This window comes from Harpia harpyja, chromosome Z (assembly GCF_026419915.1).
Source record: "Harpia harpyja isolate bHarHar1 chromosome Z, bHarHar1 primary haplotype, whole genome shotgun sequence".
Classification (NCBI taxonomy): domain Eukaryota; kingdom Metazoa; phylum Chordata; class Aves; order Accipitriformes; family Accipitridae; genus Harpia; species Harpia harpyja.
Window position 1 is genome coordinate 22825298 of NC_068969.1, and position 26883 is coordinate 22852180.

At 42.1% G+C, this 26883-nt stretch overlaps 1 protein-coding gene across 2 annotated transcripts; it reads left to right on the forward strand.

Moving 5' to 3' along the window:
• The first annotated feature begins 931 nt into the window (after positions 1-931).
• LRRN1 (leucine rich repeat neuronal 1) lies at positions 932-26858 on the forward strand. Of its 2 annotated transcripts, none has more exons than XM_052777981.1 (2): positions 932-1164; positions 18223-26858. In XM_052777981.1, exon 2 carries the CDS (start codon positions 18454-18456, stop codon positions 20602-20604), a length of 2151 nt encoding a protein of 716 aa, XP_052633941.1. In that variant the 5' UTR covers positions 932-1164; positions 18223-18453; the 3' UTR covers positions 20605-26858. The 2 variants fall into 2 exon arrangements, with proteins under 2 accessions (XP_052633941.1, XP_052633942.1); XM_052777982.1 differs by having other exon boundaries at positions 932-1157.
• Positions 26859-26883: the final 25 nt, after the last annotated feature.

The window sequence follows — 26883 nt, forward strand, 5'->3', positions numbered from 1 at the left end:
CTAAGATAACTGAAAATAGAGACAAGACAGAAAACCGGGAGTGAACGGGCAGCTGAACATATCCAAGAGCTTACATGGACAGCTTTAAATCCTTAAATTTCAGGCTCAAATGGCTCTTAGGGTTGAAGTCGTAGCCTATTTTTCTCCTAGCTAATTCACCAATCTGTCAGTCAAGCAGCCATAGAGGATATGCGGATGTAATTTCAGCGAGTAATGCTGCTTTACTTACCTATAGGAAAATTTCCCCTATCTTTAAACGCCTCAATTGGCAATGCCCTGCGCTTCGCCTCGGGGCACAGCGAGCGACTGCAGCACAGCAGCTACCACTGCGAGCAGCACTGCGCTGCCAGGTCTCCACGGCTGGAGGTTTGCTGCCTCTCTACAGAGGACAGAAAATCAGATGTTTGAATCCTGGAAGACTGCTACAACAGACAGTGCTTTGGCATTACACCTTTGTGTGCCTTTTAATGAAGTCTGTCAAAAATTTAGAAACGGGATTCAGAGGGGAAGTGGAAAGTTACCCGGCAGCGTTCCCCGATGGGTCCACGCTCTGCCTTATAGGATACAGCGTTATGTACAGCGACGGGTGACATTTTTCTTCGCTAGGTCTGCTCAGTACGTGTATCAGTGATGCCACACCTTTCTGGAGTGCATAAATAACTTTCAACAGCCGCCGGAAAGGGGGACGCGAGTCCATCTTTTTCCGGGAGCTGTTAACTCTGAAACCTAACGATGGAGCAACACAGGAACCCACACCCAAGCTACAACCCCACCACCCTCCGCGGGGCGGGGCGGGAGGGCGGGGCGGGAGGGCGGGGCGGGGGCGGGGTACCCCGCCCCGCCCTCCCGCGCCCCGCCCCCCCCGCGCAGATGGTGCCGGGGCGGCCAATGGGAGCGCAGCCCGTCAGCTGACCGCCGGCGCCTACCCAGGTGCGCGCCGGCGGCGGCTCAGAGCGGGCGGCGGGCAGCGGCACCGCATCCACCCGCCGCCGCTCCGCCTTTCCTGGAAGGCAGGAATTCAGGATATTCCGGAATTCCGTACCCCGTCTTAACAAGCCGCCTCGCTCCGCAGTCCCGTGCGCGGTGGGAATCCGCGGATGTTCCGCCCTCCGCGCAGCCCCGGGGGAGAGCCGCGGGTGGGCGGGCAGCCATCCCCGGTCGCCGGTAAGTGTCTCCGCCGAGCTAACGGGAGGGAGACGGGAATGCGGGAGCCGGGCCGGTGCGGTGCGGGACACGGGGGGATCCCTGGGGGGCCCGGTCCGGCCCGGCCCGAACGGGGCCGTGAGGGTGGAAAGTTTGCGGTACCGGCCGCTCCCCCCCCCCCCCCCCCCCCCCCCCCCGGTCCCGGCCGGCAAAGTTCCAGCGGGCAACACGGTCTCCCCGTGCGGACGGCGATTTCGTGCCACCCCCGGCGCCGGGGGCCGATTTTAACGCCTCGCCCCTCGGGGCGATGGGAAAGGGGGGCAATGCGGTGTTTCCGCGGAGCAGCGGGGGCTGCAGCCTCGCCCTCCTCCCCGCCGGGCGCTCCGCTTTCCCCCGGGTTAGTTTTGCTGTTAATCGCCGCTTTTTATTTTTTTTGTTTGTGTGGTTTGGTTTTTTTTTTTTTTTTTTTTTTTTTTTTTTGGCAAGACCGCGTGGCCCGTTTTCCCGGCCGCGTACCTGGGGCCCGGGGGGGTCGGGTACCGGGGGGGGTAGCGGAGCTGGGGCCGGCTGTGCGGCAGGGCTGCCAGCGTCCCCGACCTCGCATTTGCATGCAAATGGGAGTGTATCCTGGCAGATGTCTTGCCTCATCCATTCAGGCGGAGGAATTTGAAAAGACAAGGAGTCTTCAGTGTAACAATAGCCCTTCAGAAAAATGGCATAAAGGCGCAGTGTGAGCGGGGGGCTGCCCGGTCCCGGCGGCCCTGCCACCTTCCTCCCGGGGCCAAATTCATTGTCGGCGGGGGCGATGCTGGCGGAGCGACCGCTTCGCACCTGGGTGACCGCCGGCCGCGGCCCTCGGGAGCTCGGCGTGGGGCAGGCAGGGCGGCACGGCAGCCGGCTCCCTTAGGCACCGGGTTTTTGGGAAGGTAGTTTTGGGTTTGTTTTGTTTTGTTTTGTTTTGTTTTTTTTTCCGGGAAGTCGGTTGCCGAAAATGATCCGCGGGGCAGGCGGAGGGGCGGCCCGGCTCGCCTCCCCTTTGTTGGGGGCTGTCAAAGGGGCCATTGAGGGCCGGGGGCTCGCCCCCCCCCCCCCCCCCCCCCCCCCCGGGACAGCCCCTCGGAGAGACACAGAGAGAGAGCGCATTGTGCCAGCGGGCTCTGCCTTACCGGGAGAAACCCAACAGATGTTGGCCTGGGATTTTACATCTTTCCCCAAGTTATTTAGGGCTGGTTCGGTGCGGGTTCTCCCACTAGGCGATGGAAGGAAAAGTCACAGAAAATCCAGCTCAAAGTGGAAAATAACGTTGTCCAAAGGCGAGAGATCAGGCGCAGGATGCTTCTGGGTTTGTCCTGGAGCTGCGCGGTAGTTCCCAGGTAATGAATCTCCTCAAGAAAAACTAGTTTGTGAGCCCTTCAGCCTCTTCCTTGCAGACTTACAGGATCCCTATAAAATGCTGAACGTGACTCCAAACCTCTTATGGGGAATATTTTAGCAGTATGTGAGGCGATCTCACAGACGCTCCAAATGACCAAAGTCACCTACTGCATCGGTCCCGACTGTTGCCTGAAGGGTCCTACCAAAGTATGTCCAAAAGTCTTGCAAGTTGGAATTTAAATTAATTTAAAAGGCAGACAGACAGAGAGAGAGAGAGAGAGAAAGAAAAAACCAGTGCACGAAGCTGCCCAGATGACAAAGTGGCTCGGAGTACAGGATTTGTTATGTCCGACGGGACTGTGGGCTCTGGCACACCCCCTCAGCCCGGGCAAACCGGCGGTGCCCCCAACAGCCCCCCCATCCCACCGCGCTGTGGCAGCCAGTCGTACCATGGCCCCAAGAGCGACACCCGGGCTTTCCAAGAGCTGAAGTTTTAACTTTTGTCTCGACAGTTGAAAAGTTATCCGAATAAAATTTTATTTAGTCCCTGTAAAATTACGTATCCTAGCAGGTATTCTGGACTTTAATGGACCAGTTACTGTGATGACTATAATGTGTTTTCCATTTACCTAGAACAGACGTGAATGCTACTACTGATTATTGAAGGAAATACGTTTTTGTATCAAGTTGCATAGACTATAAAAGGAGAAAAACTTTTCAATGTTAACCATCAAAAGACCTTTTTTTATGGACATGAATAATGCTAAGTGCATCCAGACTTATGCTGCAAAAAGAAACTTCTGTTCAGTCTGATTTACCAGGGCTCAGACAACTGTGTAGGCACGGATCCAGCCTGGAGGCTGGGAAGCCCTGTTTTAAAACCAGTCATACGTGCATCTGATTCCAACTCGTGGAGAAGATGTGATCGTTTAAATAAGCACTAGTTAAAACCTTTCATCATCGTATCGTAAATAAACACCGAGTACCCCTCGGTATTTGAAGAAATACCAATCGCCGCCAGGATGTGAGGCGCGGTGGCAGAGGAGGCAGCCCACGAGGAGGTAATGCTGCAGCCTTTTGTTTTACTTCGATACAGTATCGTGGCACTGCAGAAGCCAGGGAAAACTTTTGCTAATCGGCCTGCTGTATTCCTGCTGCATCCGTCTGTCAGCAGGCTGCTGCTGCCAAGGCAGGCGCCAGCTAGCAGCTCTTGATTATTTTTTTTGTAGGGACACTTAAAGCACCTTGGATGAATCATAACCCCAGTCAAGTATTACTGGTACTGCAGCTTGCATAGTTTAATATTTACTGAAAAGGTAATTTATTTGCATTATTGAGTCTACGGATTGTTGTTGTTGTTGTTGTTAGGGATGATATAAACTCCAAATTCATTTAAACAATAATTTGGGGGGTTTGTTTTTGTTTTTTTTTAATTTCTTGTATGAATTGTTTTGAAGCTTTTCTTTCTGTTTGTGATATTGATGAGTGAAAAAAAAAAAAGGTTCCTTCACTTTGGCAGCTGGGTTAGAGCTCTATGCCACATTTCTTCTGCCTCTTTTGGAACTGCTGCTTCCCCAGGCAGAAGAAGCATTCCCCAGGTAGAAGAGCACTGGTTGTTAACAGCATTTATTTTATTTATTTTTTTTTTCAACCAGCAAAGTAGCAAGATGCTGAGAATGTTTACTGAAGAGCCAAACATTTTCAGAAATAGAGATCGTTTTCTTTTACTGCACACTTTGTAACTACGGAGGTGACTGTTCTTTGAAGCCCTGATTAATATAAATGAGTTGTAATTTTCTGACCAAGCCATCCTAGTTCACATATATTATTCCATTGGCAGACATGTGGTCTCCACAGCTGTCCCCTCATTTGTGTATGAAATGGAAACACTGGTGGCATTTGTAGGTTACCATAGTTACACGAACAATACACGTGTGAGGCTTCATCCTGCCAACCTCCAGATTTTTTCCTGGCAGACATTTTGTAGACACAGGACTGAAGAAAATCTATGTAAAGTTTTTGGAAGCACATAAATCCATTTCCCCTCCTATCTGTTTATACAATGCTAATTGACAGGGAACCTGCATTTCAGCCTCACGACAGCTGATTTTTGCATCTTCTCCCAGTTGGAATGCCATCACGGGAGATGCACGATGCTCCCAGGAATCACAAATTCCAGGCTCCAGTCAAGAGCAGTTAAGTAATTAGCAGGATCAGGCCTTAAATGCTATGGCAAACAGAAACCACATCTTTCTTAAAAATAACTTGCAGCACAGCGAGGTCTACGCAAACCAGAACTTTTGAGTTGAAATAGTTTTTCTCCCGGTTGCGTTATGCAGGTTGGCAATGCCTGTTGGGTTCCTGGGGGAGCGGGGGTGGGAAGGTGCCAGCCCCCACCATGCCTGCTCTGTCAGGAGCATCTGCAGAAATCCAAGAAAGCACACTGAAAAATATTCCCATGCTCCGTTTTGTCTCTACAATTAACATGTACCCGCTATGGGAAGAAAGATGCGCAAAAGTAAAGAAAGTCACAGAGCTGGCTTAGAGACTGATTTTGCTGGTATGTCATAAAACTAGTAAATAATGGTGTTTCTCTAAGATTCGCAGTGCTTAAATCTGCAAAGAGAAATCAAAGGACTTCTTGGTAAGAAACAGGCTACTGAGGGATGTGCTTGAGTTAGCAAATGATTTTTCCAGTCTCATTCTTTTCCTGTAGCTGAGTAATTAAAGTCCTCCACTAATGGACTTCATAAGGTCAGGTGCCTCCGTGCAGGTTTAAGAGGTACCCAGATTGAAGTTCTTCTAAACCACATTCTCTTACTCATTGCTGCTTAAAGCCCTGCAACTTAATTCAAATTTTGCTTTGTTATTTAGATGTTGTCTTTCATTTTTCTACATATGGCACTGAAGGAAAATACTGGATTGGCCTATTCTGTATTGGCCTAATTCTCCTCCTGTTGAAGACAGCAGAAGTCTTTGGCATCAGTGGGAAGAGAATTAGTCTCTTGCTCTTAAATTCTACCGCAAAATGTTGTTATAACTTCACCTGCTAATTCGCAAGGTCTTAATTTGGTGATACAAGCCAGCATCTTCTTGACTTTCCAGCTGGCTGAATTATCAAAAGAACGGGACCTAGTTTTTACCCGGAGCACAGTTTCTAAAGATCAAGTATTTGAGATGGAGTAGATACCTATTGCTTTTTTCTGCTCTTTTTAACTTAAAGAGCAACAGGGCAAAGCAATTGTAAGTAACGGTCTTGATATATTTAACAGGATGCTGTATTGAGAATGCACAGAAGTTATAAAAGTGCCATAGAGAAACAGCTCTTTCCCTTATTTTACTGGGTACAGTGGTCTTGCTACATAATTCTCTCTCCCAAGGTGCTGCCCTTTAGTCCTCTGTGGTAACACAGGACAGTATTTTCCCCGGCCGCTTCACAAACCGAAGCGGTCCATTGAACACTGGAAGCAAAGATTACTTATGGGTTTTATTTAGAAATTCGCGAGATTGTCAGCATCTCATTCCCAGGTATTTAATTTAACAAACTGGCGATTCCAGCAATTGATGCATCTGTCAGCTTTGATTAGAGCAGAGTCCCAACCGCTTTTGGAAGCCAAGCCCCCCCTCAAGGTATTTGGCAGGGTTTGCCTCTCGCCGGTTACTCCAGCGTTGGCGAACGCCAGGGCAGCAGTGCTCGCCTCCGCGGGGACCCGCGCAGCTGCTCCCTCCCACTTCTCGCGTGGGAAGGGGGCAAAACCCCAGGCAGGTGTCAGGGTCGGTGACACTCTTCGTGCCATGATGCTCCAGGAGCAGGGCTAGAGCAGGATCTACCCACCAGCTTGTGTCTCCACCGCTGTGGGTGGGAGCCGTCACCGCCCCGTCCCGCCGACAGCCTGAGTCCCAGCTGGACAGTGCCAGCCCCGTTTCCCTGGGGACCACCAGCCGGGAGGTCCCAAAGGGCCCCCAGACCTGGCCGGGCACGTCCTACTCCCGAGAGCAGCATCGTCAGCTGGGAGTCACTTGCTTCATCTCGAAAGAGTTGCTTTTGTAGACAGGCAGGAGGTCCGAAAGTCAAGTGCAGGGCTCAAAAACGGTATAGCTGGCACTGGGACAGAGGAGACTTGTCTGGTATGTCCATTTGACGTTCCTTTTGCATGTATTGAATACTACCTTCCAGAAATACCAAGTTCTGGTTTCATATACACAATACCAAAGCCGTTATAAGGTTATAGCTGAGACCAAAACCAGATTCCCCTGTGTTCAGTAAGTACCTTTCAAAACTGGAGAAACTCCACCACTGACAGTGCAGTTAAGCCAGATCTCCATCTCTGTAACTGCTGTCTTTGTCCCTTTCACTGGAGTATTTCACCAGAGGTCACTAGTCCTTATTTTATCAGAGTCAGGTTGTAAAGATACCATTAATGGTTTGGAGAAGACTAAGGGCTGTTTCAGTTCGTGGGAAATGTTTCCTGGGTTTCTCCTCTGTACTGGAGTCTGATATATCATATACTCCTCAATGCCTAATTTTATTTGATTTATAACTACTTTTGTATAGTCAATGTAACTTGAGTCATCAAGCAAAATGCAATCTTTGGAGTCTGTCTTTATGTAAAAACTGCATTCACACTGAACTCCTCGCTAACCCCCGACTGCAGCAGCACGACGAGCCCTGCACAGGGTACCTCCGCTGCCAGGACGTGCACCGCGATGCCAGCTCAGGTCTCCGGGCACTCATAACTCCCATGTTTGCGTATGGTCCGAAAGACTTGGTCCACTTGGAGCAAGCCCAGGTTTTCTGTAGTTTTCAGGGGTTGGTCAGCAACATGGTGAAGAATCAGACTAAGTAACTTACAAGAAACACATGGAAGTTATTCGGAGAGAATTATTGAGCTTGTCCAAAACTTGGTAGAATAGCATTTTGTGGTTTTTATAAAATATCAATCAAAGCTTGGATTGTCTTTTTGTAATTTGAAAGTGTTTACCATTGATATAATGAATCCTACATTTTCTGTTATTTCATGCATCATATGATTTATTTGATTAAGCAAGTCCAAAAATACCTAGTAAATGCATACCTCGCTAATGTGCTGCATATAATTACTAGGATGCAGATGAGCTACTGATTGGCCTTGCTAAATTTTTAAATTACAAATGATCCATCACTCTTAACAGAAACGGAGTAAATATTGATAGTTACGGAGATCCACCACTCATAACAGGCATTGCAGCGACTTGTAAATGCATTGCAAAAATAACTTATTTTACCCATAGATGAACAACCAGTTAAGTGAACCAACTGCAAAAAGAAAAGTTTTTAAACAGCTGCTTGAAAACAGGTCTTTAAAATGGTTTCATCATAGTATAAGGCACCAAGTAAAACCAGAGTGTGTTCTTTATAAATTCATTGACAAATGTTTTCCTTTATCTTTCTGCCCCCTTGAAGAGAAACAAGTCTAGTATATACAAATTAAACATTACTGTGCCTGAATGAATCACCTTAATTAGGTAAAGACTTTATCTATAAAGCATCAGTAACTTAAAATTTTGACACAAGTAACTCCTATGTTTTCTGCAAAAGGCAGCAATTTTAGTACCTCTATATTTTCCAAGCACTTATGAAATAAACCCATCTGTGGAAAAACTGCTGACTTTGCCATGACAAGACTGAGGATTACAACTAAAGGAACAATTTATAGGTCTATTCTTAAACATACAAATACATTAAATATGACTTACTTTCTCTCTCTCTCTACATCTCATGAACTTCTCAAAGCAAGATTATGATCTGTTTTCTGCCTGAAACAAAGTTAGTCTCAAAATGTAGGCGATCCTTGAGATAAAGGAAAATAGCTAAATATAGGCTGTTAACATTTTCGCCATTCTCAGCTGAATGAGCCTTCCTTTCCTGATGACGTGGCAGATGACCTGCTCTATGTTCCAAGTGATACTACTTAAACAATTTTGGAATGAAATAATGATGGAAAACATATACTCCATAAAGCATGTATTTTCTCATTACAGTGTAATGGTACGTTGGGTTATCAGTTGTGAATGGAAGAAGGAGGTCTTCAGAAAAATGAAAGCACTTCACATAGAAGCCCATTCAAAAGTGCGGAAAGCCTTGTGAAATGGGGTAGAGGAGAGTCATGTAATACAGCTATCTCACTGGAGAGAAAATAACTTTTTTCTTAGATCAGAGTAAAGCCTTAGTTCAGAGTAGTACCAAAACCAAATCTGTGGCCACTTAATGGAATTACCTCTATCGCATCTCGACTTGGTTGAGTTCCAAATCTTTGTCCTGGTGCTAACAGCCTTTATATTAGATCTCAGCACCTCCCATGATAAATCCATTTATTTTGTTATTGGTATGTTCACAGTCTTGAGTGAACAGTAAGGTGTCTCCATATCAGTCAAGTCAATATATGGTTTTATTAACATTTGTATGTAAATATAGCTCAGAAATAGAGAATTTGATCTTGCAAGCATATAACTCCTAGGAAAAAAAATCAATAAAAGTCTGTTTAATGGCTGAAGTCTGTGGAAGCATGCTACATGTATAAACTGCATAGATGTAGGCTAACAGTAAAATACAGTTTAATACTTAATCACTAATAATTGAAAATTAAACACACAGTACAGCCACAGGAAATGGAATTATCAAAGTAGAGTGTAACAAGGACCAGAAAAAGAACTCTCTTTCTTCTTGCTTGAAGATAAACAATTGAAGCTATAGATGGCTGGCTTATTACATATACATATGCACACATGTGTGCATACAATTTTTTAATAACAAGTCTTATGCATTTCTTACAGCCACGACTATTATATTGATTTTATAAATACATACTGAGATACTGACTCATTTCAGTTTTTATTTATTGGCTACCATTTCTAGCACAGGATTTCTTGGCATTCTTTATGGTAGTAACAACTACTTACACGCTGGGGTCTTTCCCAACTGTGGGGGATCCTGAATGACTCATAAAACTGGAGTTTGATCTAGAACTGTGTAGGAAGCAAAATAATCACACTGCCAGAAAGCCAGTCAGCAAAAAGAGAGGAAGAGGATTTTCTGTTGCTTTGTGAAAATCCTGTGGAGTTCTGGCATCCATATTTCTCGTGCCTAAAAATGTTTCTCGTGTGCTCCTTATTTCATTATTATTAACACTTCACTTCCACTAGCGAAGCTGCCTTGGCTCTCAGCGCAGTCAAAACCCCAAAAGGAAAATCTACTCCAAAATCCAACCCAATCTCCTAATGTCCTTGTTCCTCTTTTAGAGCTGTTTCTCTTTTTTTGAATTTTTATTTTAACTGTACTGATCTTGATAGATAGTAAGAAGCAGAGATTATCCAAGTTGTTCTAGTGTGAAATACTCATGAGGTAGGTGCCCCCATGGTAACAAAATGTTCAGATCCTTCCATGTGGTTCTGAGATCCCAAGCGTGCCAAGACTGAATTCCATTTCTATCCTTTAAATATGATTAGAAGACGAAGCAGTATTTCTGTAGTCTTGGTCCTCTCTCATTCTTCAGCCAGCAGATACACTAAATGCAAAAAAAAGTTGGAACAGGTCTTCCAAAATTAGTTATGCTCCGTAAATTTTAGACACTGTATAAGCTAAAACCAATTAGGTTTAAATTCTCCTCGCATTTAAAATATACAGAAGGCTATGAATGCATTACAGCATGTACAGGTGGAAATGAAACAATTTCCCCAGCGGTTTGTCCTCCATCAACTGCAGGTAGTTGTCCTGAATTTCAGTGTAGAAGGGAAGAGCTGCAAGGAAGGGGTCTCATGAAACTGGCTTTTAACCTAACAGTGGAAGTTATTTGGCTGGCTGTTAGGAAAGCTGATCTAGCCAAATAATTTTGTCTGGTAATTCCATGGAATGAGGATGACCACAGACATTATTCTTCTCCATTGAATGAAATAAAAGCTTTACTACTGCCTTCGCACTGAACAGGGGCAGACCCTGTGTAGCAGGACATGAAAACTAGAGTCACGGGCAATAACAGAACAGCCCATATTGTCCCAAGATTAATCTATTTTACGAAAGTAAACATAGTAAGAAAGTAGATAATAAGTTGGGTTTCTAATGTAAGAATGTTACTCCTGCACAAATGTGTCTTGCCTTTCAGGTTTTCAAGGCTTTTAAATGGTTTTATGAGTTTTTTCTTTCCTAAAGAAAAAACAGACTATATAATTTGACAACCCACTGTTTGGAAAGCACTTATTATTCCTGATGTTTCTAATATCACTTGTTAATGGTAATTTGCAAGAGATTTTCAAACTGATGACAGAAGCTGGGTTGCAATTCCATGGTTGATTTGATGGGTCATCAATATACAGTAGCTGTACTCTGCATGCTATCTAGCCCCTCGTACTTGAGATCAGTGTATGAATGAAAATAATTTTTCTCCTGAAAATTTACTTCAGTATTTTAATGAAAAACATTGTATCAGATGCAAGTCTTAAGAATAAACCCCAATAAATTACAAATTTCAAAGATTTAATATGCTGTTTCTGCAGTGCAGGCATTATGAATAGGATGCTCTTTGCATTTCTTCTGTGGAGATAAGACTAGTATTTTTCAAAAGAACACAGATAAAGCATGCTAAGGTTGTCTTGAAATACAGCAAATCGCCTTCTCACCAGAGCTTTCCCTAAAATTAAACACTGACTTTATTTTGATGGAATGTGTGTACAGACAAGAAGAAAAAGTAGACATTATTTGCAGGGAAAAAAACCCCAAACCTTAAATATTAAAAATCCCTGAGGATGTGTTTTGAAGCTTTTTACCATTATTACATGTTGTATAGGCCCTTGTTTTTGTCTTTGCTTTTAATAACAAGCTCCCATTTTCAGATTTTGATAGGCTCTTTCAACTGACTCACATTATTTTCAGCTTGACTTTTCTGTATTTTACACAATTCAGGCTTGTAAATAGCTTATTTCCTGATGACATTGGAGACTTAAAAAACCTCAATATAAAAGGCTTGCTATCAGGCATGATTCCTCAGTATTCTTCTAAATAGACAGGATTGCACTTGTAAATTTGATTCCTGGGAAAGGAGCGCATTCCGTAGGTTAGCTGTAAATACCCTGCTTATTAAACTCAAAGACCAAGTCCAGCCTCTTTCTCTAGGATGTACAAGGTCACTGATGCTCTTGACTGGAGTAAGCCCCGATTTTAATAATGCAGCATTTTAGACCAGGTTTTGTGTTGTGCTTACGTGTGTGATTTAGTGGCTGCACGTACATATTCGTGTGGCAGTACTTCAATGCCTCTCTTTCCCCTAAAGCACTCTCAAAGGTTATTGTTCACCTGCAGTATGGCACCAATAGCTCAGTTTTTCTCTGTAGAAAAAGGGTGGCTATAGAACTGCAAAGGCCCTACTGAAGCTCAAAGCAAGGCAAGTCACTTTTTACCTCCCTTTCCTTAAACTTGTCAAACTGTCTTCACCTGACTGTAATGAACTCAACCTTCAGCTCATAATGGGCCAGTGGGTCTCCAGCATTGCTTCTAGCATAAGCAGCTCTTCAGGTTAGATCTCCACCAGACCAACCAAGCCAACCTCTTTGAGTGTCCCCTGTCTAAACAGGCTCTTCCCTTCCCTGACTATGGAGTAACCCTTTGGACTGATCTCCGTCTGAATTCAGTCTTCTTGATCGCTGTGTTCTAGCTGAACCTCCACCAGTTCTTACACCTTGGTACTAATACTCGGTCACTGCAGTATGCGCCAGATCCCTGGGCGTGGGTGCCGGGCTGCCTAACGTGCATTTTCCTAATGACCCACCTGAATCCAGGATGCAGCAGCCCAGGACAAGTTTTCCCGAACTGACTGATGACAGAGGTTGTTTATATGGCAGTAGTTTCACAAACGATGATGATGGGGAAACAAGAAATCTGCACAAGTCATTAGCAGAACATTAGCACAACAGACAATTTTCCGAAAGACTAGCTACATTACTTAGGCTCAATATATGAAAATGTTTCTGTGGAGAGATGGGTAGGTACCGTGGATCAGTGTGTGCTTCTGGCTCACAGCAAGTCCAGAATAAATTGCTTGTCTTAGCCCGAGGTAATTTTCTTCATGTATCTGATCCCTCAAACTTTTACCTAGGCACATTTAGTACATATGGCTGCCAACCAAAATCTGTGCTGATGCTACTTGCAATATAAAAGAAATTTTGCAAGAACAAACCACTTAACTGTGGAGAGAGAAGATTTTCTGTGGTAGTATCACTGTTCCAAAACTGACATCCAAATATCCATGTGCAAACTATATTGTTTCTTTTTTCAGCAATTTTTAATAGTGACCATTAATACAGTTGTCAAGGAAGTGACAACACTTTGTCTTCCTATTACCAAGAAAAAATGTTTAATATTGATTTTTTTCTAGTTGGCAAGTTAACTATGAACACTTTTAATGAACACTTTATTTCGCGATTGTCCCTTCATATTCTCCTCGTACCGCATTGTGGACTTAAATGTACTTTTTCTTCGGATCACCTGAACTAGACAAATGCTTAACAGCCATCAGCAAGGCTACGGCTGCCAGCACACACCTCTTTCCACCCCACAGGAAGGGTGAAATGAAGGATCTTCTGCTCCATAACCAAATACCCACCATTATGATTTCTTGGGCCAAACAAATTCTCAATATTAAACAGTTTGCACAACCTAGCTACAAGGAGAAGCCTTACACAAACCTCTCCACTGCATTTCCAGGATGGGAGACACAGGAATGATACTCCCATTTTCTGCCCACAGGAAACATGAACAAGCCAATATCCCAGAGAGCCACTGTGGGTTTGCTTGCTGACAGAAATGTGGTTTCTTAATGCACTAGGTACTGAGAGGTGCTATGGAAAATGCATTTATTTAGCCCCTAGTAAAAGAATTCCCTCCATATCTCTCCCATTAAATTAACCATTATTTCTGTTGATATCAAGTTAACAGCTGTTACGACTGTTGTAGTGGTTTGGTACACTAGAAAATAGGAATTTAATAAATGAGAGGGAGAGCAGAGAATGCTAAAAGCTATCCTTTACAAGCTCAGTATCTCCTGAAAGAAGGTATAATACCCACTTACTGTTTAGGGGAAGTTTCCCCACCCAGTATTTTAAAAAGAAGTTCTTAACACAGAATTAAAAGAAGTGCCATCAATCACATGACCCATATTAAATACCATTTTCAGAAAAAAAAAAAAGATTTTGTGATATGACTCTGTCCTAGGGGAGGTTTTGAGGACTGATATTCTCCCTTAATCCAAAAAGCCCAGAGCCACTGCTCTGCTCCTGCTCTGGAACCAGTGTTTCTTTAAGAAACATTCCCTGGCCTTCAAAAGCCAAAATCTTGTGAACTGATCCCCTGACTTGTCTCACGCTTGGACTGCACTCGGCTACCAGGGACATACTGTATTAGTTTTATATTAAAAAAAATAACAACTTATTACAAAAAGGATCTCACTGGGCAAAATGCTGAGATGTCTAGCAGGAAAGGGGCATACACTAACACTCAAATTCTTCTCAATGCAATCTCACTGATTCTAGTGAGATTTGGGAACTTTCCCAGGAGCCACCCTCTGTTTATCCATATGGGCTTGGTGATTATTCATTGGTGGCTATTTGGAACCGCATACTGCCACAGATTTTGTTTTCAAAACCTGGTTGTCCTTCAGCTTATCCACAAAAAAACCAACCCCAAAACACCCCCCCCCCCAAAAAAAAAAAACCCTACACACGTATCTTGTCCAGTTTTTATTTGGAAAGATGTGATTGTAATTCTAGATAGGACTTCAGAACCTGAGAAGAGTCTAACATTTCAAAAACATAGTCTTCCAGCAAAAATCATCGTGTTATTTTATTCCTTTGGACACTAAATGTCACAGAGGTTTCTGGGACCAGTCCTGCCAACACTGCGATGACTGGAAAGCTGAGACATCCAGGGGCAAAGGGATGGCTGTTGGTGACCGCTCAGAGAGCTGGCAGCTTCTTGAAAACATGAGAGCTGAGATGGTCAAGCGTATCATATATAGATATAAACGGCAGAACAAAAGCAGCCATTGCCATTTAGTTATACAAAAAACCCCAGTGCACTCTTTCACCGATAATGGCTGCCTCTAGTTTTTATCAGAGCGACGGATGGGGTTTTATAGCATAAGCAGCAGCTAAAGCAAAAGTCCATGACTTGGCTTTTCCCTCATGCTGTGGCCTCTGGGCTGCCATTCACATAAGCACAGCACTAAAATGGACTGGGGCATGTGGAGCCAATCAGAATTTACTTTTTGATTACACTGGATTTTCATTTATAGCTTCATCGAAGCTGCCCTGGGCTGGCGAGACTGGAGACAGTAATGTGCAGGTCATTGCTAAAGAACATTTTCCAGTTAAAGAAAATTAAATCTATTTGCACTAGAAAATAGCTAGAGAAGAGAAGAGAAAGTGTCACTAGTAACTTGTAAAATCATATGTCTACAGTGATCATAAACCCAGAACTCTATTCAATAAAACCAGAAATGCCTTCTTACCAAGGATGAACAATAAATGTAATGTGCAAGAGGATATAAATATTCAACAAAGGAAGGATCGAATTCCAATTTTTTTCAAAATCTAGATGTGCTCCGACATATTTTAAAAGAAGCTTTGAAGTCTTTTTTGGGCAGTTTCATTTTTAAAGTATTATATGATTCGTATAACTACATCAGAACTAAATCATACTAAAACATCATTGGGGCCCTCAGCTTTGTAAGGCATGGATTTCTTTCTCTTCATCTACTTAGAAAAAAGTTACAGGAGAGACTCTGAGGGCATGAACGTTTGGTGCAATATTGCCTCTTGTAGTGGCATCTGGTTTGGTGCAGGCTGTTGCCCCCGGTCGTGCCGCTTCCCTGTCGTGCCTCAGCGAGCCGAGGCTGCAAAGCCGGGCCAGAGACATCTCCCTCCCCAAGGGCACAGCCCACGTGTAGTGGCAGCTCAGAGCACCCCAGTACCTGTCTGAAATTGTTACTGGATGGAATCACTGCCTACATTATTAACTGGCAAATACTATAATTTGAAAAACCGGGAATTAAATCAATTAAGCTTCGGATGTCATCAATATTCCCAGAACTGTCTACTTTGGGACAGCTACAAATGTATTGTTATTGAGAGAAACATCCATTAAAGTCAGCATAACTCAGTTTATGCCAGCTTCCTCATCACTCTATGTTAATCTATTCCTTGCTATTATGGTGCCATTAGGATTTTTTTTTTTTTTTTTAATACGGTTAATGTCTTGTTCAATTCTTCCATCAGTTCAAAGTTATTTGAGAAGGAATGTTTGTACTACATCTGGTTTCTCCCCCTCCAGCAGAGTCTTCTCAGCTACCAGAGAGAAAATCTAACTCAACAGGGTCAAATGCTTTCTGGCTAATATTCCTGTTTCCCTTCCTCCAACACAACCACAGAAAAAATAAGAGCATGCCAAAATAAAAATGCAATTTGGTGTGTTCTACTTAGAGCATTTTATCATAATCTGAAATAAAATACTGTGATTTCATTATTTAATATGCTGATCAGATTTTGAAGTAACAGCGTTGTATAAATGGCATTCCTGTCACCACAGGCCCTAGTCTGGTCATCTAGATGACTATTTTAAAACTATTTTTAAAAGCTGTATTTAGTTTTATTATTGTCGTGATTTAACCCCAGTCAGCAACTAAGCACCACGCAGCCGCTCACTCCCCCCCCCAGTGGGATGGGGGAGAGAATCGGGAAAAGAAGTAAAACTCATGGGTTGAGATAAGAACAGTTTAATAGAACAGAAAGGAAGAAACTAAAAATGGTAATAATAACAATAATAAAATGACAGTAATAATAATAAAAGGGCTGGAATATACAAGTGATGCACAATGCAATTGCTCACCACCTGCCGACAGACGCCCAGTTATTTCCCGAGCGGCGCCCAGCCCCACTGCCCCCAGTTTATATACTGGGCATGACGTCACATGGTATGGAATACCCCTTTGGCCAGTTTGGGTCAGCTGTCCTGGCTGTGTCCCCTCCCAGCTTCTTGCTGGCTGGGCATGAGAAGCTGAAAAATCCTTGACTTGGTATAAACACTACTGAGCAAGAACTGAAAACATCAGTGTGTTATCAACATTCTTCTCATAGTGAACCCCAAACATAGCACTGTACCAGCTACTAGGAAGAAAACACTATCCCAGCTGAAACCAGGACAATTATTTTACATAGTAATATCTTTTATGGGCTTTGGCTAGGCTGAGGCTTCACTACGTTCTAATTGAAAAAGATGCTATTTCCTGCTTTCTGCTATTACATTTTATCATTGTTATGTAGTCTGTCTCAGATATAGCACAACTCGATTATTTTAGTTACATAAAAAGACAAAACTTTTGTTTGAGAAGTTTCAACTGCAAGCATTAGAGCATGAGATTTACAGCATCACCTCAAATTTCAAGAGGTCTGCTCTTTAAATCCTTATTCAGATTCGTCACATGCCTGGCTCGCACATGCTTTGTATTTCATTCAAAGCTTGTTGAACACATGCACTAACCTGTTTAACCTTCAATGTGAAATACTGTAAAGGTGTACTTTTATCTGCCAATATCGATATGCACAATGAGCCAAGAAAAATATAGCTAGGCATGTGAAATCACCACCACAAGCACGAACCATCACCATCACCGAAGCAACATACTTCTGAACTGACAGACAGGCAGCTGTTGTATTTAACAGCACAGGCCCCAAATTGCACATTTTTACACATATACATACAGAAACTCTCAAAACTGTATCCATGCTTTTTACAGCAGCAGTGATAGGTTTGCAGATAACAAACTGTTTCTCAGAGCTTACTTCTTCAATAAAGTGAGAATGAGAAAGATTTTACTGAGAGCTTAGATTTTCCTTGAATATGTGTTTAAAGACCCACAACACAACAGATTTTCCGAGGTACATTGGACACTGTTCGGTTACTTTAAACATACTCTTCCACGAATAACTTCAGGCTAAAAAGATATAAATTGTGTGGTTTACACAGTAATTTGGAATTGTGGTAAACAATTCACATACGATGCACAATGCAGCACGAACAGCTAAAATAAGGACAGTACATTCATTTAATCAAATTTACTGTTATTGTTTGGTGCTTAGCTGGATTAAATCTAAGCTGTTATCTGGAACTGATTTGATTAACTCAGATGAATTTTGGCAAAGTTTGTATGCGTTTAAGCTTGAAACTTATAAACCAACATCTTCCTGAGCCTTAATTCCACACACCTGAAATCCAAGCCTCAGGGACAGCTCTGGCACCCTGAATCCCATCAGGATTATGAACGCTCGTTTGAGACCTAGCTGCACTTGCAAGCATATCCTCGATCTTTAGCATTTCTCGAGCCATTCAAACAAATACTGCAGAGTAAAACTGAAAGGTACCCAAAAGTTTTATTTTCACATGACTGCATACATTGTTACAGTCACTCACTTGGGAACTATCAGAGAGTTTTCTCATGTAAATCCCAAGTAGAAGAGAGTTCCAAACCCTACATAACTTAACTATACCAGATCAGGATTTTCCTAAGAGAGATGACTGTTAAGCAATGATTGTTTTCAGATATTTTTCTTTAAAGGATGCAGAAATTAAATACTATATGAACTGCATATAGGATGAGCATGACATATACCCTAATCTGTTTTCAGGGACATCTTCAGACACTGATTTGCAGAAGATTGTGGAACACAGAGGAGCAGCTGAGAGTCCTCAGACCATTTCTTGTCTTCTCTAAACTCAGAAATTCGTCTTTCACCTTCTGCAGTTCAAGCCTTTCACCATAAACTTTAAGCTTTACATTTTCTGCCTGATAACAAATCACCCTCTCAACCTGTTGTTATTTTAAGGGGCTGGGGAGCTGAACTCAATAGCTGACCAGCATGGCGAAGGTTAGAGTTGTTTTAACTGTTTGCCAGTTGGTGCTAGAATTGTTACTGAATTCTTTAACCGAGTCTTCCATACAGAGTAACGAATGTCCACAGCTTTGTGTATGTGAAATCAGGCCATGGTTTACACCACAGTCGACGTACAGGGAAGCCACGACAGTTGACTGCAATGACCTTCGATTAACAAAAATCCCCAGCAATCTTTCTAGTGACACTCAAGTCCTTCTGTTACAAAGCAACAACATTGCAAAGACCACAGATGAACTCCAACAGCTGTTTAATTTAACAGAATTGGATTTTTCACAAAATAACTTCACAAGTATCAAAGATGTGGGGCTCTCAAATCTCACTCAACTTACTACTTTGCACCTGGAGGAAAACCAGATAACGGAGATGACCGACTACTGCTTGCAAGACCTTTGCAATCTTCAGGAGCTATATATAAATCACAACCAGATCAGCAGCATTTCTGCAAATGCATTCTCTGGCCTGAAGAATCTTTTGAGATTACACCTCAACTCCAACAAATTAAAGGTTATTGACAGCCGTTGGTTTGATTCTACTCCTAACTTAGAGATTCTCATGATTGGAGAAAATCCAGTGATTGGAATACTAGATATGAATTTTAAACCACTCTCAAATTTAAGGAGTCTAGTTTTGGCAGGTATGTATCTCACAGACATTCCTGGCAATGCCTTGGTAGGCTTGGATAGTCTTGAAAGTCTTTCCTTCTATGACAACAAATTGGTAAAAGTTCCTCAGCTTGCACTTGAGAAAGTTCCAAATTTAAAATTCCTGGATCTCAACAAAAATCCAATTCATAAAATTCAGGAAGGTGATTTTAAAAACATGCTCAGATTGAAAGAGCTTGGAATCAATAATATGGGAGAACTCGTTTCGGTTGACAGGTACGCGCTGGACAACCTACCTGAACTTACAAAGCTTGAAGCCACCAACAATCCAAAGCTGTCTTACATACATCGTTTGGCATTTCGCAACGTTCCTGCCCTGGAGAGCTTGATGCTGAACAACAATGCCTTGAATGCAGTCTACCAAAAGACGGTGGAATCCCTTCCAAACCTGCGTGAGATCAGTATCCACAGTAACCCGCTCAGGTGCGACTGTGTCATTCACTGGATCAACTCAAACAAAACCAATATCCGTTTCATGGAACCTCTATCCATGTTTTGCGCTATGCCTCCAGAATACCGAGGACAGCAGGTGAAGGAAGTGTTAATACAGGATTCAAGTGAACAATGTCTTCCGATGATCTCTCATGAGACCTTCCCAAATCACTTAAACTTGGACATTGGCATGACAGTGTTTTTAGACTGTCGGGCTATGGCAGAACCCGAGCCAGAAATTTACTGGGTCACTCCTCTCGGCAATAAAGTAACTGTTGAAAGTCTCTCTGACAAATACAAGCTGAGTAGTGAAGGCACCTTGGAAATCTCTAACATCCAGGTTGAAGACTCTGGGAGATACACCTGTGTTGCTCAAAACATAGAAGGGGCTGACACAAGGGTCGCTACTATCCGGGTGAACGGAACGCTTTTGGATGGTACCCAGGTTCTGAAAATCTACGTTAAGCAAGCTGAATCGCATTCGATCTTAGTTTCTTGGAAAGTTAATTCCAACGTCATGACTTCCAATTTAAAATGGTCATCGGCCACTATGAAGATTGACAACCCTCACATTACATACACTGCTAGGGTCCCGGTTGATGTACACGAATATAACCTCACGCATTTACAACCGTCTACAGATTATGAAGTGTGTCTAACTGTGTCAAATATCCATCAGCAAACACAGAAGTCTTGCGTTAATGTTACAACAAAAAATGCAGCTTTTGCGCTAGATATTTCAGACCAAGAAACCAGCACTGCCCTCGCAGCAGTAATGGGATCCATGTTTGCTGTCATTAGCCTCGCCTCCATTTCTGTTTATATTGCAAAAAGATTTAAGAGAAAAAACTACCACCACTCATTGAAAAAATATATGCAAAAGACCTCTTCAATCCCACTGAATGAGCTCTACCCTCCACTTATTAATCTCTGGGAAGGTGACAGTGAAAAAGACAAGGATGGTTCTGCAGAGACCAAGCCAACCCAAGTCGACACATCCAGAAGCTATTACATGTGGTAACTCAGAGGATATTTTGCTTCTGGTAGTAAGGAGCACAAAGACTTTTTTGCTTTATTCTGCAAAAACGAGAAGTTGAAGACTTTTGTATTTTTGACTTTGCTAGTTTGTGGCAGAGCGGTGAGGACAGGTGGATATTTCAGAATTTTTTAGTATAGCGTATCGCAATTGTTTGACACAAATGGCAGCTTCACCTAGCTTCCAATTCTTTTTTTTTTTTTTCTCCTTTTTTTAGTTATTGTGCTAAACTTAATGCTGTTCTAACTACAGTGCTGAATAAAATTAATGAGAGGCTGGGGTTACCCTGTGATTCAAAAGTAGCACAACCCCATTCTTCTGAAGCCATCAGTAGAGTACAGTATCTTGCAAAGCTAACATATGGTTTTGAAACTGCATTGAACTAGGTTTGTAACACTGGTCTAAGGACTCGTACACTGAGAAAAAGAGACCTTGAACGATGTTAGTTGACTGTACTGTAATGTTGTATCAACTGATTTGAATGTTTTTGACTTTGAACAATGAGTTTTCTTGTTTTCTTTTTATTTTTGTAGTAGTTGAAAAGGCTTAGGTAAAGCTAACAGGCAATAGAAATATGTACATCCAATTTTTTAATGTAACAGACTAAATGTTAATCGTTCTCTTATTCTTTTTATTATATTTAGTAGACACTTTTGAAGAATACTAGAGTTTTGTTGTGTTTAAATCACCAACACATGGTGTTTAATGAAGGCAGAGCTATAATAAATTTAGTTTTGTTCTGATTTTTTATTTTAGAAGTCACAATAATGTATTGGGTTTAGATGTCACTAGTTTGACTGGTGATCATGTTTTGACATAAAATATATCCAAAATGTTGTATAAAAATATTGTGGTTTTCTTCTTGATGGAATTACGTTTCAACAAAGTTCCAATTTTTTTTTGTGTATGCATTTATTTTAATAGCAGTGTTTTCTCTGCACTAGATGCAAAATATTGAAAATAATTTAATCAGAAAAATATATCGGTATGGCTTTGGGACTGTAAGTCACATGCAGAATCAAAACTGTTTGGCATAAGGTACACAGCAAAAATAATTCACAGAGTATGTTACAAAACATTTTCCTTTTTGTATACTTTTCTGTTTATATTCTGAGCTAAGATATAAATGAAGCTGACATTTAGCTGTCATTACGATCAGTTAGGACAAAAAACAACAACTCAGTGCTACCAAACTGAAATAAACCAGTTGAATCCTGGCATATACTTAAAAAAAGATGAAGTGAATTGGATTAATGTTCCTTCAAAAGCAGAAATTAAGATAGCTAAAACTAACAAGAAAGTAATAAGTTTGGGTCCAGTACTGAACTGTATTTTTTACAGGCTTAAAATTAACCAGTACTCTAAGTATTTTACTGAATTAATATGGTAAAAGTGCAAAACCTGAGAAAGCAGTGGCGTTTCTATTTGTGCACTGGGTATAATATAAATGCATAATTTACAGTTGAACCTACAGAAGCTTTGTACGTTGTCTTTTCTGAATCCATGGAAGTTCTCCGCAGGGACTGCAGACAAGTCACAAGCAGGGTGGGTTTCTGGTCAAGTACGTGGTTACACTTATACTAGATACCTAATCAGCAAGCACAGAATTTTCTACACTTTATGACCACTATCAATGTGCAACTTTTTAAATGTTTTTACATACCAAATACATTCTTGGTAAGTAAAAGTTAATTGTTAAAATAATGGATGTGCCTGGGTTTTGGGGTTGTTTGAAGTTTTTTAACTCACTAGCTTCTAAAATATATCAAAGACCCCCCCAAAATTTACAGATAGCTTCAAACTTCTTTTTCCTCTTCAGCCAACTGTCTAAAAGTGAAAAAGTTATCAGCATAGTTTCACTAATAAGCTGCTTTGGTGCAAAAACTTCAGTATGTCTCTTGGATATATGCCTTGTTGATCTTGCATTTCAACATAAAGCTGAGTGAAGCTATTAATTATGCATTTAAATCAAGTACTTATGCTGCTATATACAATCTTTTATATGTTCCTGAGATCTCCCACATTTTTAATCATGTGACAGTTAGATGTTGGGATTAGGCAAATGTCTTTTGATCATGGAGAAGTAACATGGTGGAAGCATTTATTTGTCACCTTCTCCCGTATTTGTTTTTAATGTTAATGGAAAATTTCTTCTTGCCTTCTTCTCCAGAGGAGCTTCAGAGCAATAATTATCATCTTGTCTATATGCTATTCTAACCTTAAAACTGCCTCTATTATTATAGCAGGCATGGTGAATTAAAACTGAGATCTCTTTTGCAGTGAAGATTCACTCTACTTTTTCCAGAGAAGAGGACACCGAGGACAAGGTTGACAGCAAAATTATGGCTTCCAACTTGTATGGTGACATAAAATTGTCCTTAGAAAATAACTAATTGAACAGGTGTCAGACGGTGCAGAGCAAGCCCCCTTCTCCATCATCATCTCCTCAGCTTCCTGCAGCACTTGTACAGCTGTACCATAAATACTCGGTAACAAAGATCACGCAAAGCCCACCAGTCTCTGCTGGTGGAGACAGACCACACCGAGAACTTTGCTCTGCGCGTGTGGCTGGATTTGTTTTCACCTGGCTATCTTCTGCGGTTTGGGCAGTTTCAGAAACACAGTGACTGGCAAAAAGGAAGGTGGCAGGGACACGTGGCCACGGAGCAGGACAAAGCAGCACTCAGCAGTTTGATCAGCAATCGCCAACAGCAGCTGGGGGGTACGGCAAGGAAAGCAATGTTTAACATGTTCCTTTCCATTGGGGAAATAACGGGCCTTTTGTTCCCTACAGACCTATTTGGCAGTTTTATGTCATTTGTTATCATTTTAGAGCAATGTTGTTGAAGAACAGCAGGAGAAAATGGCTTTGTGACAGCCATACACTTCTCCAGGACGTGCTGATCTGCACTATTTCAGGGTAGCTGATGTTGCTGGGACTCCAGGAGAGAGAGATCCAGGTTACCCGGGAACAGCTAAGCAGCAAGAAGCACCTAGTTAACGCAGTATATTCTGCACACACAGCCACCAGTCATAAGTATTTTCAGCCTTGTAGTCTGACCCCTTAGAATTCTGTAGAGATCCCCTGGAAATTTAAAATTTTGCTAATAAAAGAAAAAAAGTGGGTAAAGGGATTAAGCACTTATGGCATGTAATCTTAGTGAATAACCTTCAACCCTGTGCCACCAATTTTGTGCTTGCAGTTTATTGTGAGCAAAAATAAAAATACTCTGCCTAATTGCCTTCAAAATGTATTTGCATCCACTATTCACTGAAGACAAAAAACCACCCCCAGTTTGCTCAGAATCAGAGACTGAGACTGGCCACTTTAAAAACAGGATGGGGAAAAAACATTGTTATCTTTCATTTGACTAACAGTTTAGAAATGCTGTGTAAGAACAGATATTTCATACCCAACTAAACTTCTGCAGTGTTACTTCCACTTGGTTGCCCAATAATAAAATATTTCAGTCCCCTGAAGAGTAAATAGCTCACTCAAGTGTGGTTTGCAGTATTCCAGCTAAATCCACTTTTCATTTCCTCACCTAAATCATAATATCCTATTGGACCGAGAGAAGATATTTTCACCCACGAACCAACTCATACTGGACGTGGTCTTGGAATAAAGTGCACAAATGCACCGATACTTTCATAGAGCTACGATCTGCCCTCCAGCCCTGCCTCGTGAGCATGTACTCATTTAGCTGCCAACAGTTTGGACCACTGGTTTCATAAACGGGTTAAAACTGGAAAGAGGTCAGCTAATCTGAGGTCCACTGAGAAGTGCATAAACTTGCCCTATTACCACTGACAAGCTGGGATGTAAGTGATAAAATGAGCATCTTTTGGAGTTCAAATTAGGCAACTCCTTTTGCTTTGTGCTGGCGAGCTTGAAAACAAGACTGAGGACAAACCACCGCAATAAAATTCCCGAAATTAAGTGGGATAAGCAGCTGGGGGCTACTTCTGCAACATCTCCACCACAGCCGATGCACCCTGTATGGGAACAGGACAATTCACTTGGGGCCTATCTCTTTCTAATCATCTCGCCATCCTGCAAAGCATCGCGATGGACGCGTGCACAACGGGCGACTCGTGGTGGAAAAGCACACAGGCATATGGGACGGGTGCCAGAGGAGCTGTTTCCCAATCCGCCCAACACACTAGGAGTAGCTGTTCGTTACACTGTGACGCCGCCCCACGACCCACCACTGAAATGAATGCCATGAATTTCTGCTGCAACTGGAATTTGCCTTCTCACGCTCACCGTGCCGACAGCACAACCGCTGCAGCCCCAGCGCCCACAGCTACGGAAACCCCAGACCGAAGGGCAAGGTGAATGTGCTACCACTGAACTTCTTTCTTCAGGAAAACCCAGAGTGCCTGAGCTGGAGATATCAAACGCTGTTACACACAGTCCTTGTTAAAATACCGGCACTGTGTCCCTGCAAAAAAAAAGATACTACCGCTACCAAAACCCCTAGATAACATTTCTTTGCAGTGTCATACAGAAGAGAATGTTTTGTGTTTCGCCTGAACTGTCAACCTTTTAATCTTCTCCTTTTCTGCTCTTTCCAACTATTGCTGTTTTTTACATTTGAGAACTTTTATCCACCCCCTCTCATACATTTGCTCTGTAGCCAGCTTCTCCCTGGTCTCATCCTGCCCCATGCCCTTCTGCCATTCAAGGGCAAATCCTTTACAGCCTTGGTCATCACGAGATCTCAAGAGATTACACGAAAGGACTTTTAATTTGTACTTAACTTTGCAGTTACCTGTTTTCTCCGCCAACCTTCTCCCCTTCACCTAATTCTTACCCTGTTTTTCTTTCAGCCGTTTCCCCTTGGAGACCTCAATTGCCGTTGCCTGTCAGTAAGAGTCAGATCAAGGATGCGATTCCAGCAGGCAGCGTTTCAGTGCTACCCTGCCGCCTCCCCATTTACTGCTAATGCACAGAACTTTCGCTTCCACTTAGCAAACCCCCTAAATGTCTTCCTGCTCCAGTTCTCTACCCGCCCTTATTCGTGAGCACATTATGACCCTCTGTTATGTTTTCTACTGGTATGAAAGCAACAAAAGACTAAGTTTTTCTTTTTAGTAAGGTAAAGGAGATTTACCATAAGATTTGTACTATTGTATATTTATGTCAAGTAGACCAAAGGAATGCTGAATCATAATAAAAGCATCGTAACAGTTTTTGAAATACATGAAAATAAATACTTTGGAAAACTGGAATTGGTCATTAAGTAAAATTTTCAAAAGCAACTAAATGACTTAAGAGCTTACATTTAATTAACTTCAGTGGTATGTTAGGTTCAAAATGAGGTAAATGAGATTTTTCTCGAGTGCGTCTGGAAGTATTAACTTTCCTTAAATTCTGAACAGTTGTGAAACATTTTCTGTGGAATTTTATAACATGGATTTTTTTCAAAAATCACTTCAAACCATAATTTTGATATCAGTTATGGGGGTGGGGGGATGAGATTTAAATCCTGTCATCCTCAGTGGAGTTACTGATTTGCAGTGATCTAAAGAAGGTCTACATCTTCAAAAACTGCAGTTCCAGGTTTCTGCTCACAACTAGAGCAAAAGTTCTTGGCAGGTTTTTTAAACAGTAGCTTTTCCTACTGCAGCCTACTCTGCTGGACTTGATTCCAAGCAGGAATTAATGTATCAGAAAAGATCAGGGTGGGGAACAAAGAAGATCGATCACTGGAGTATTGCCTACTTTCAGTTTTGAATAAGACCATTTAATGCGAACAACCCCAAAGACTGCCGTGTGTTTAAGGACTGTGCAGCCTAATAATGCAGGTCATTTACAAACCCATTGCTCTAAAAAATGAACAAGAGAAAGTGTTCATGACTAATTTTTTTGGTTTCAGGTATGAAATTACCCTTTTATCCTTCATACTCCATTTGAAGAGTTCTCTGTAATAATAAAAAAAAAGGATCCTACATCCTATACTCAATTACATGTTTGTCTTTCACTGCAAATCAAAGCACACCCAGGGAATACAGATGTACAGCCAGCTGCTGCAGCCTGGAATGAATGCTTTCAGTGAGACTAGGAAGAAAAAAACCCAATCCACATGTTTGAAGTTTAAATGGTGACACATCATTCACATGGCTACATACTGAGGCTGCCGTGGCATGCACCTCTGAAAGTCACAGTCCGTAACCAGTAACAGATTATGGATGTATGTTACCATTTTTCTAAAAAATAAACACGTTGTCACCTATTTCTGTCAAAAGGTACAGCAGTTT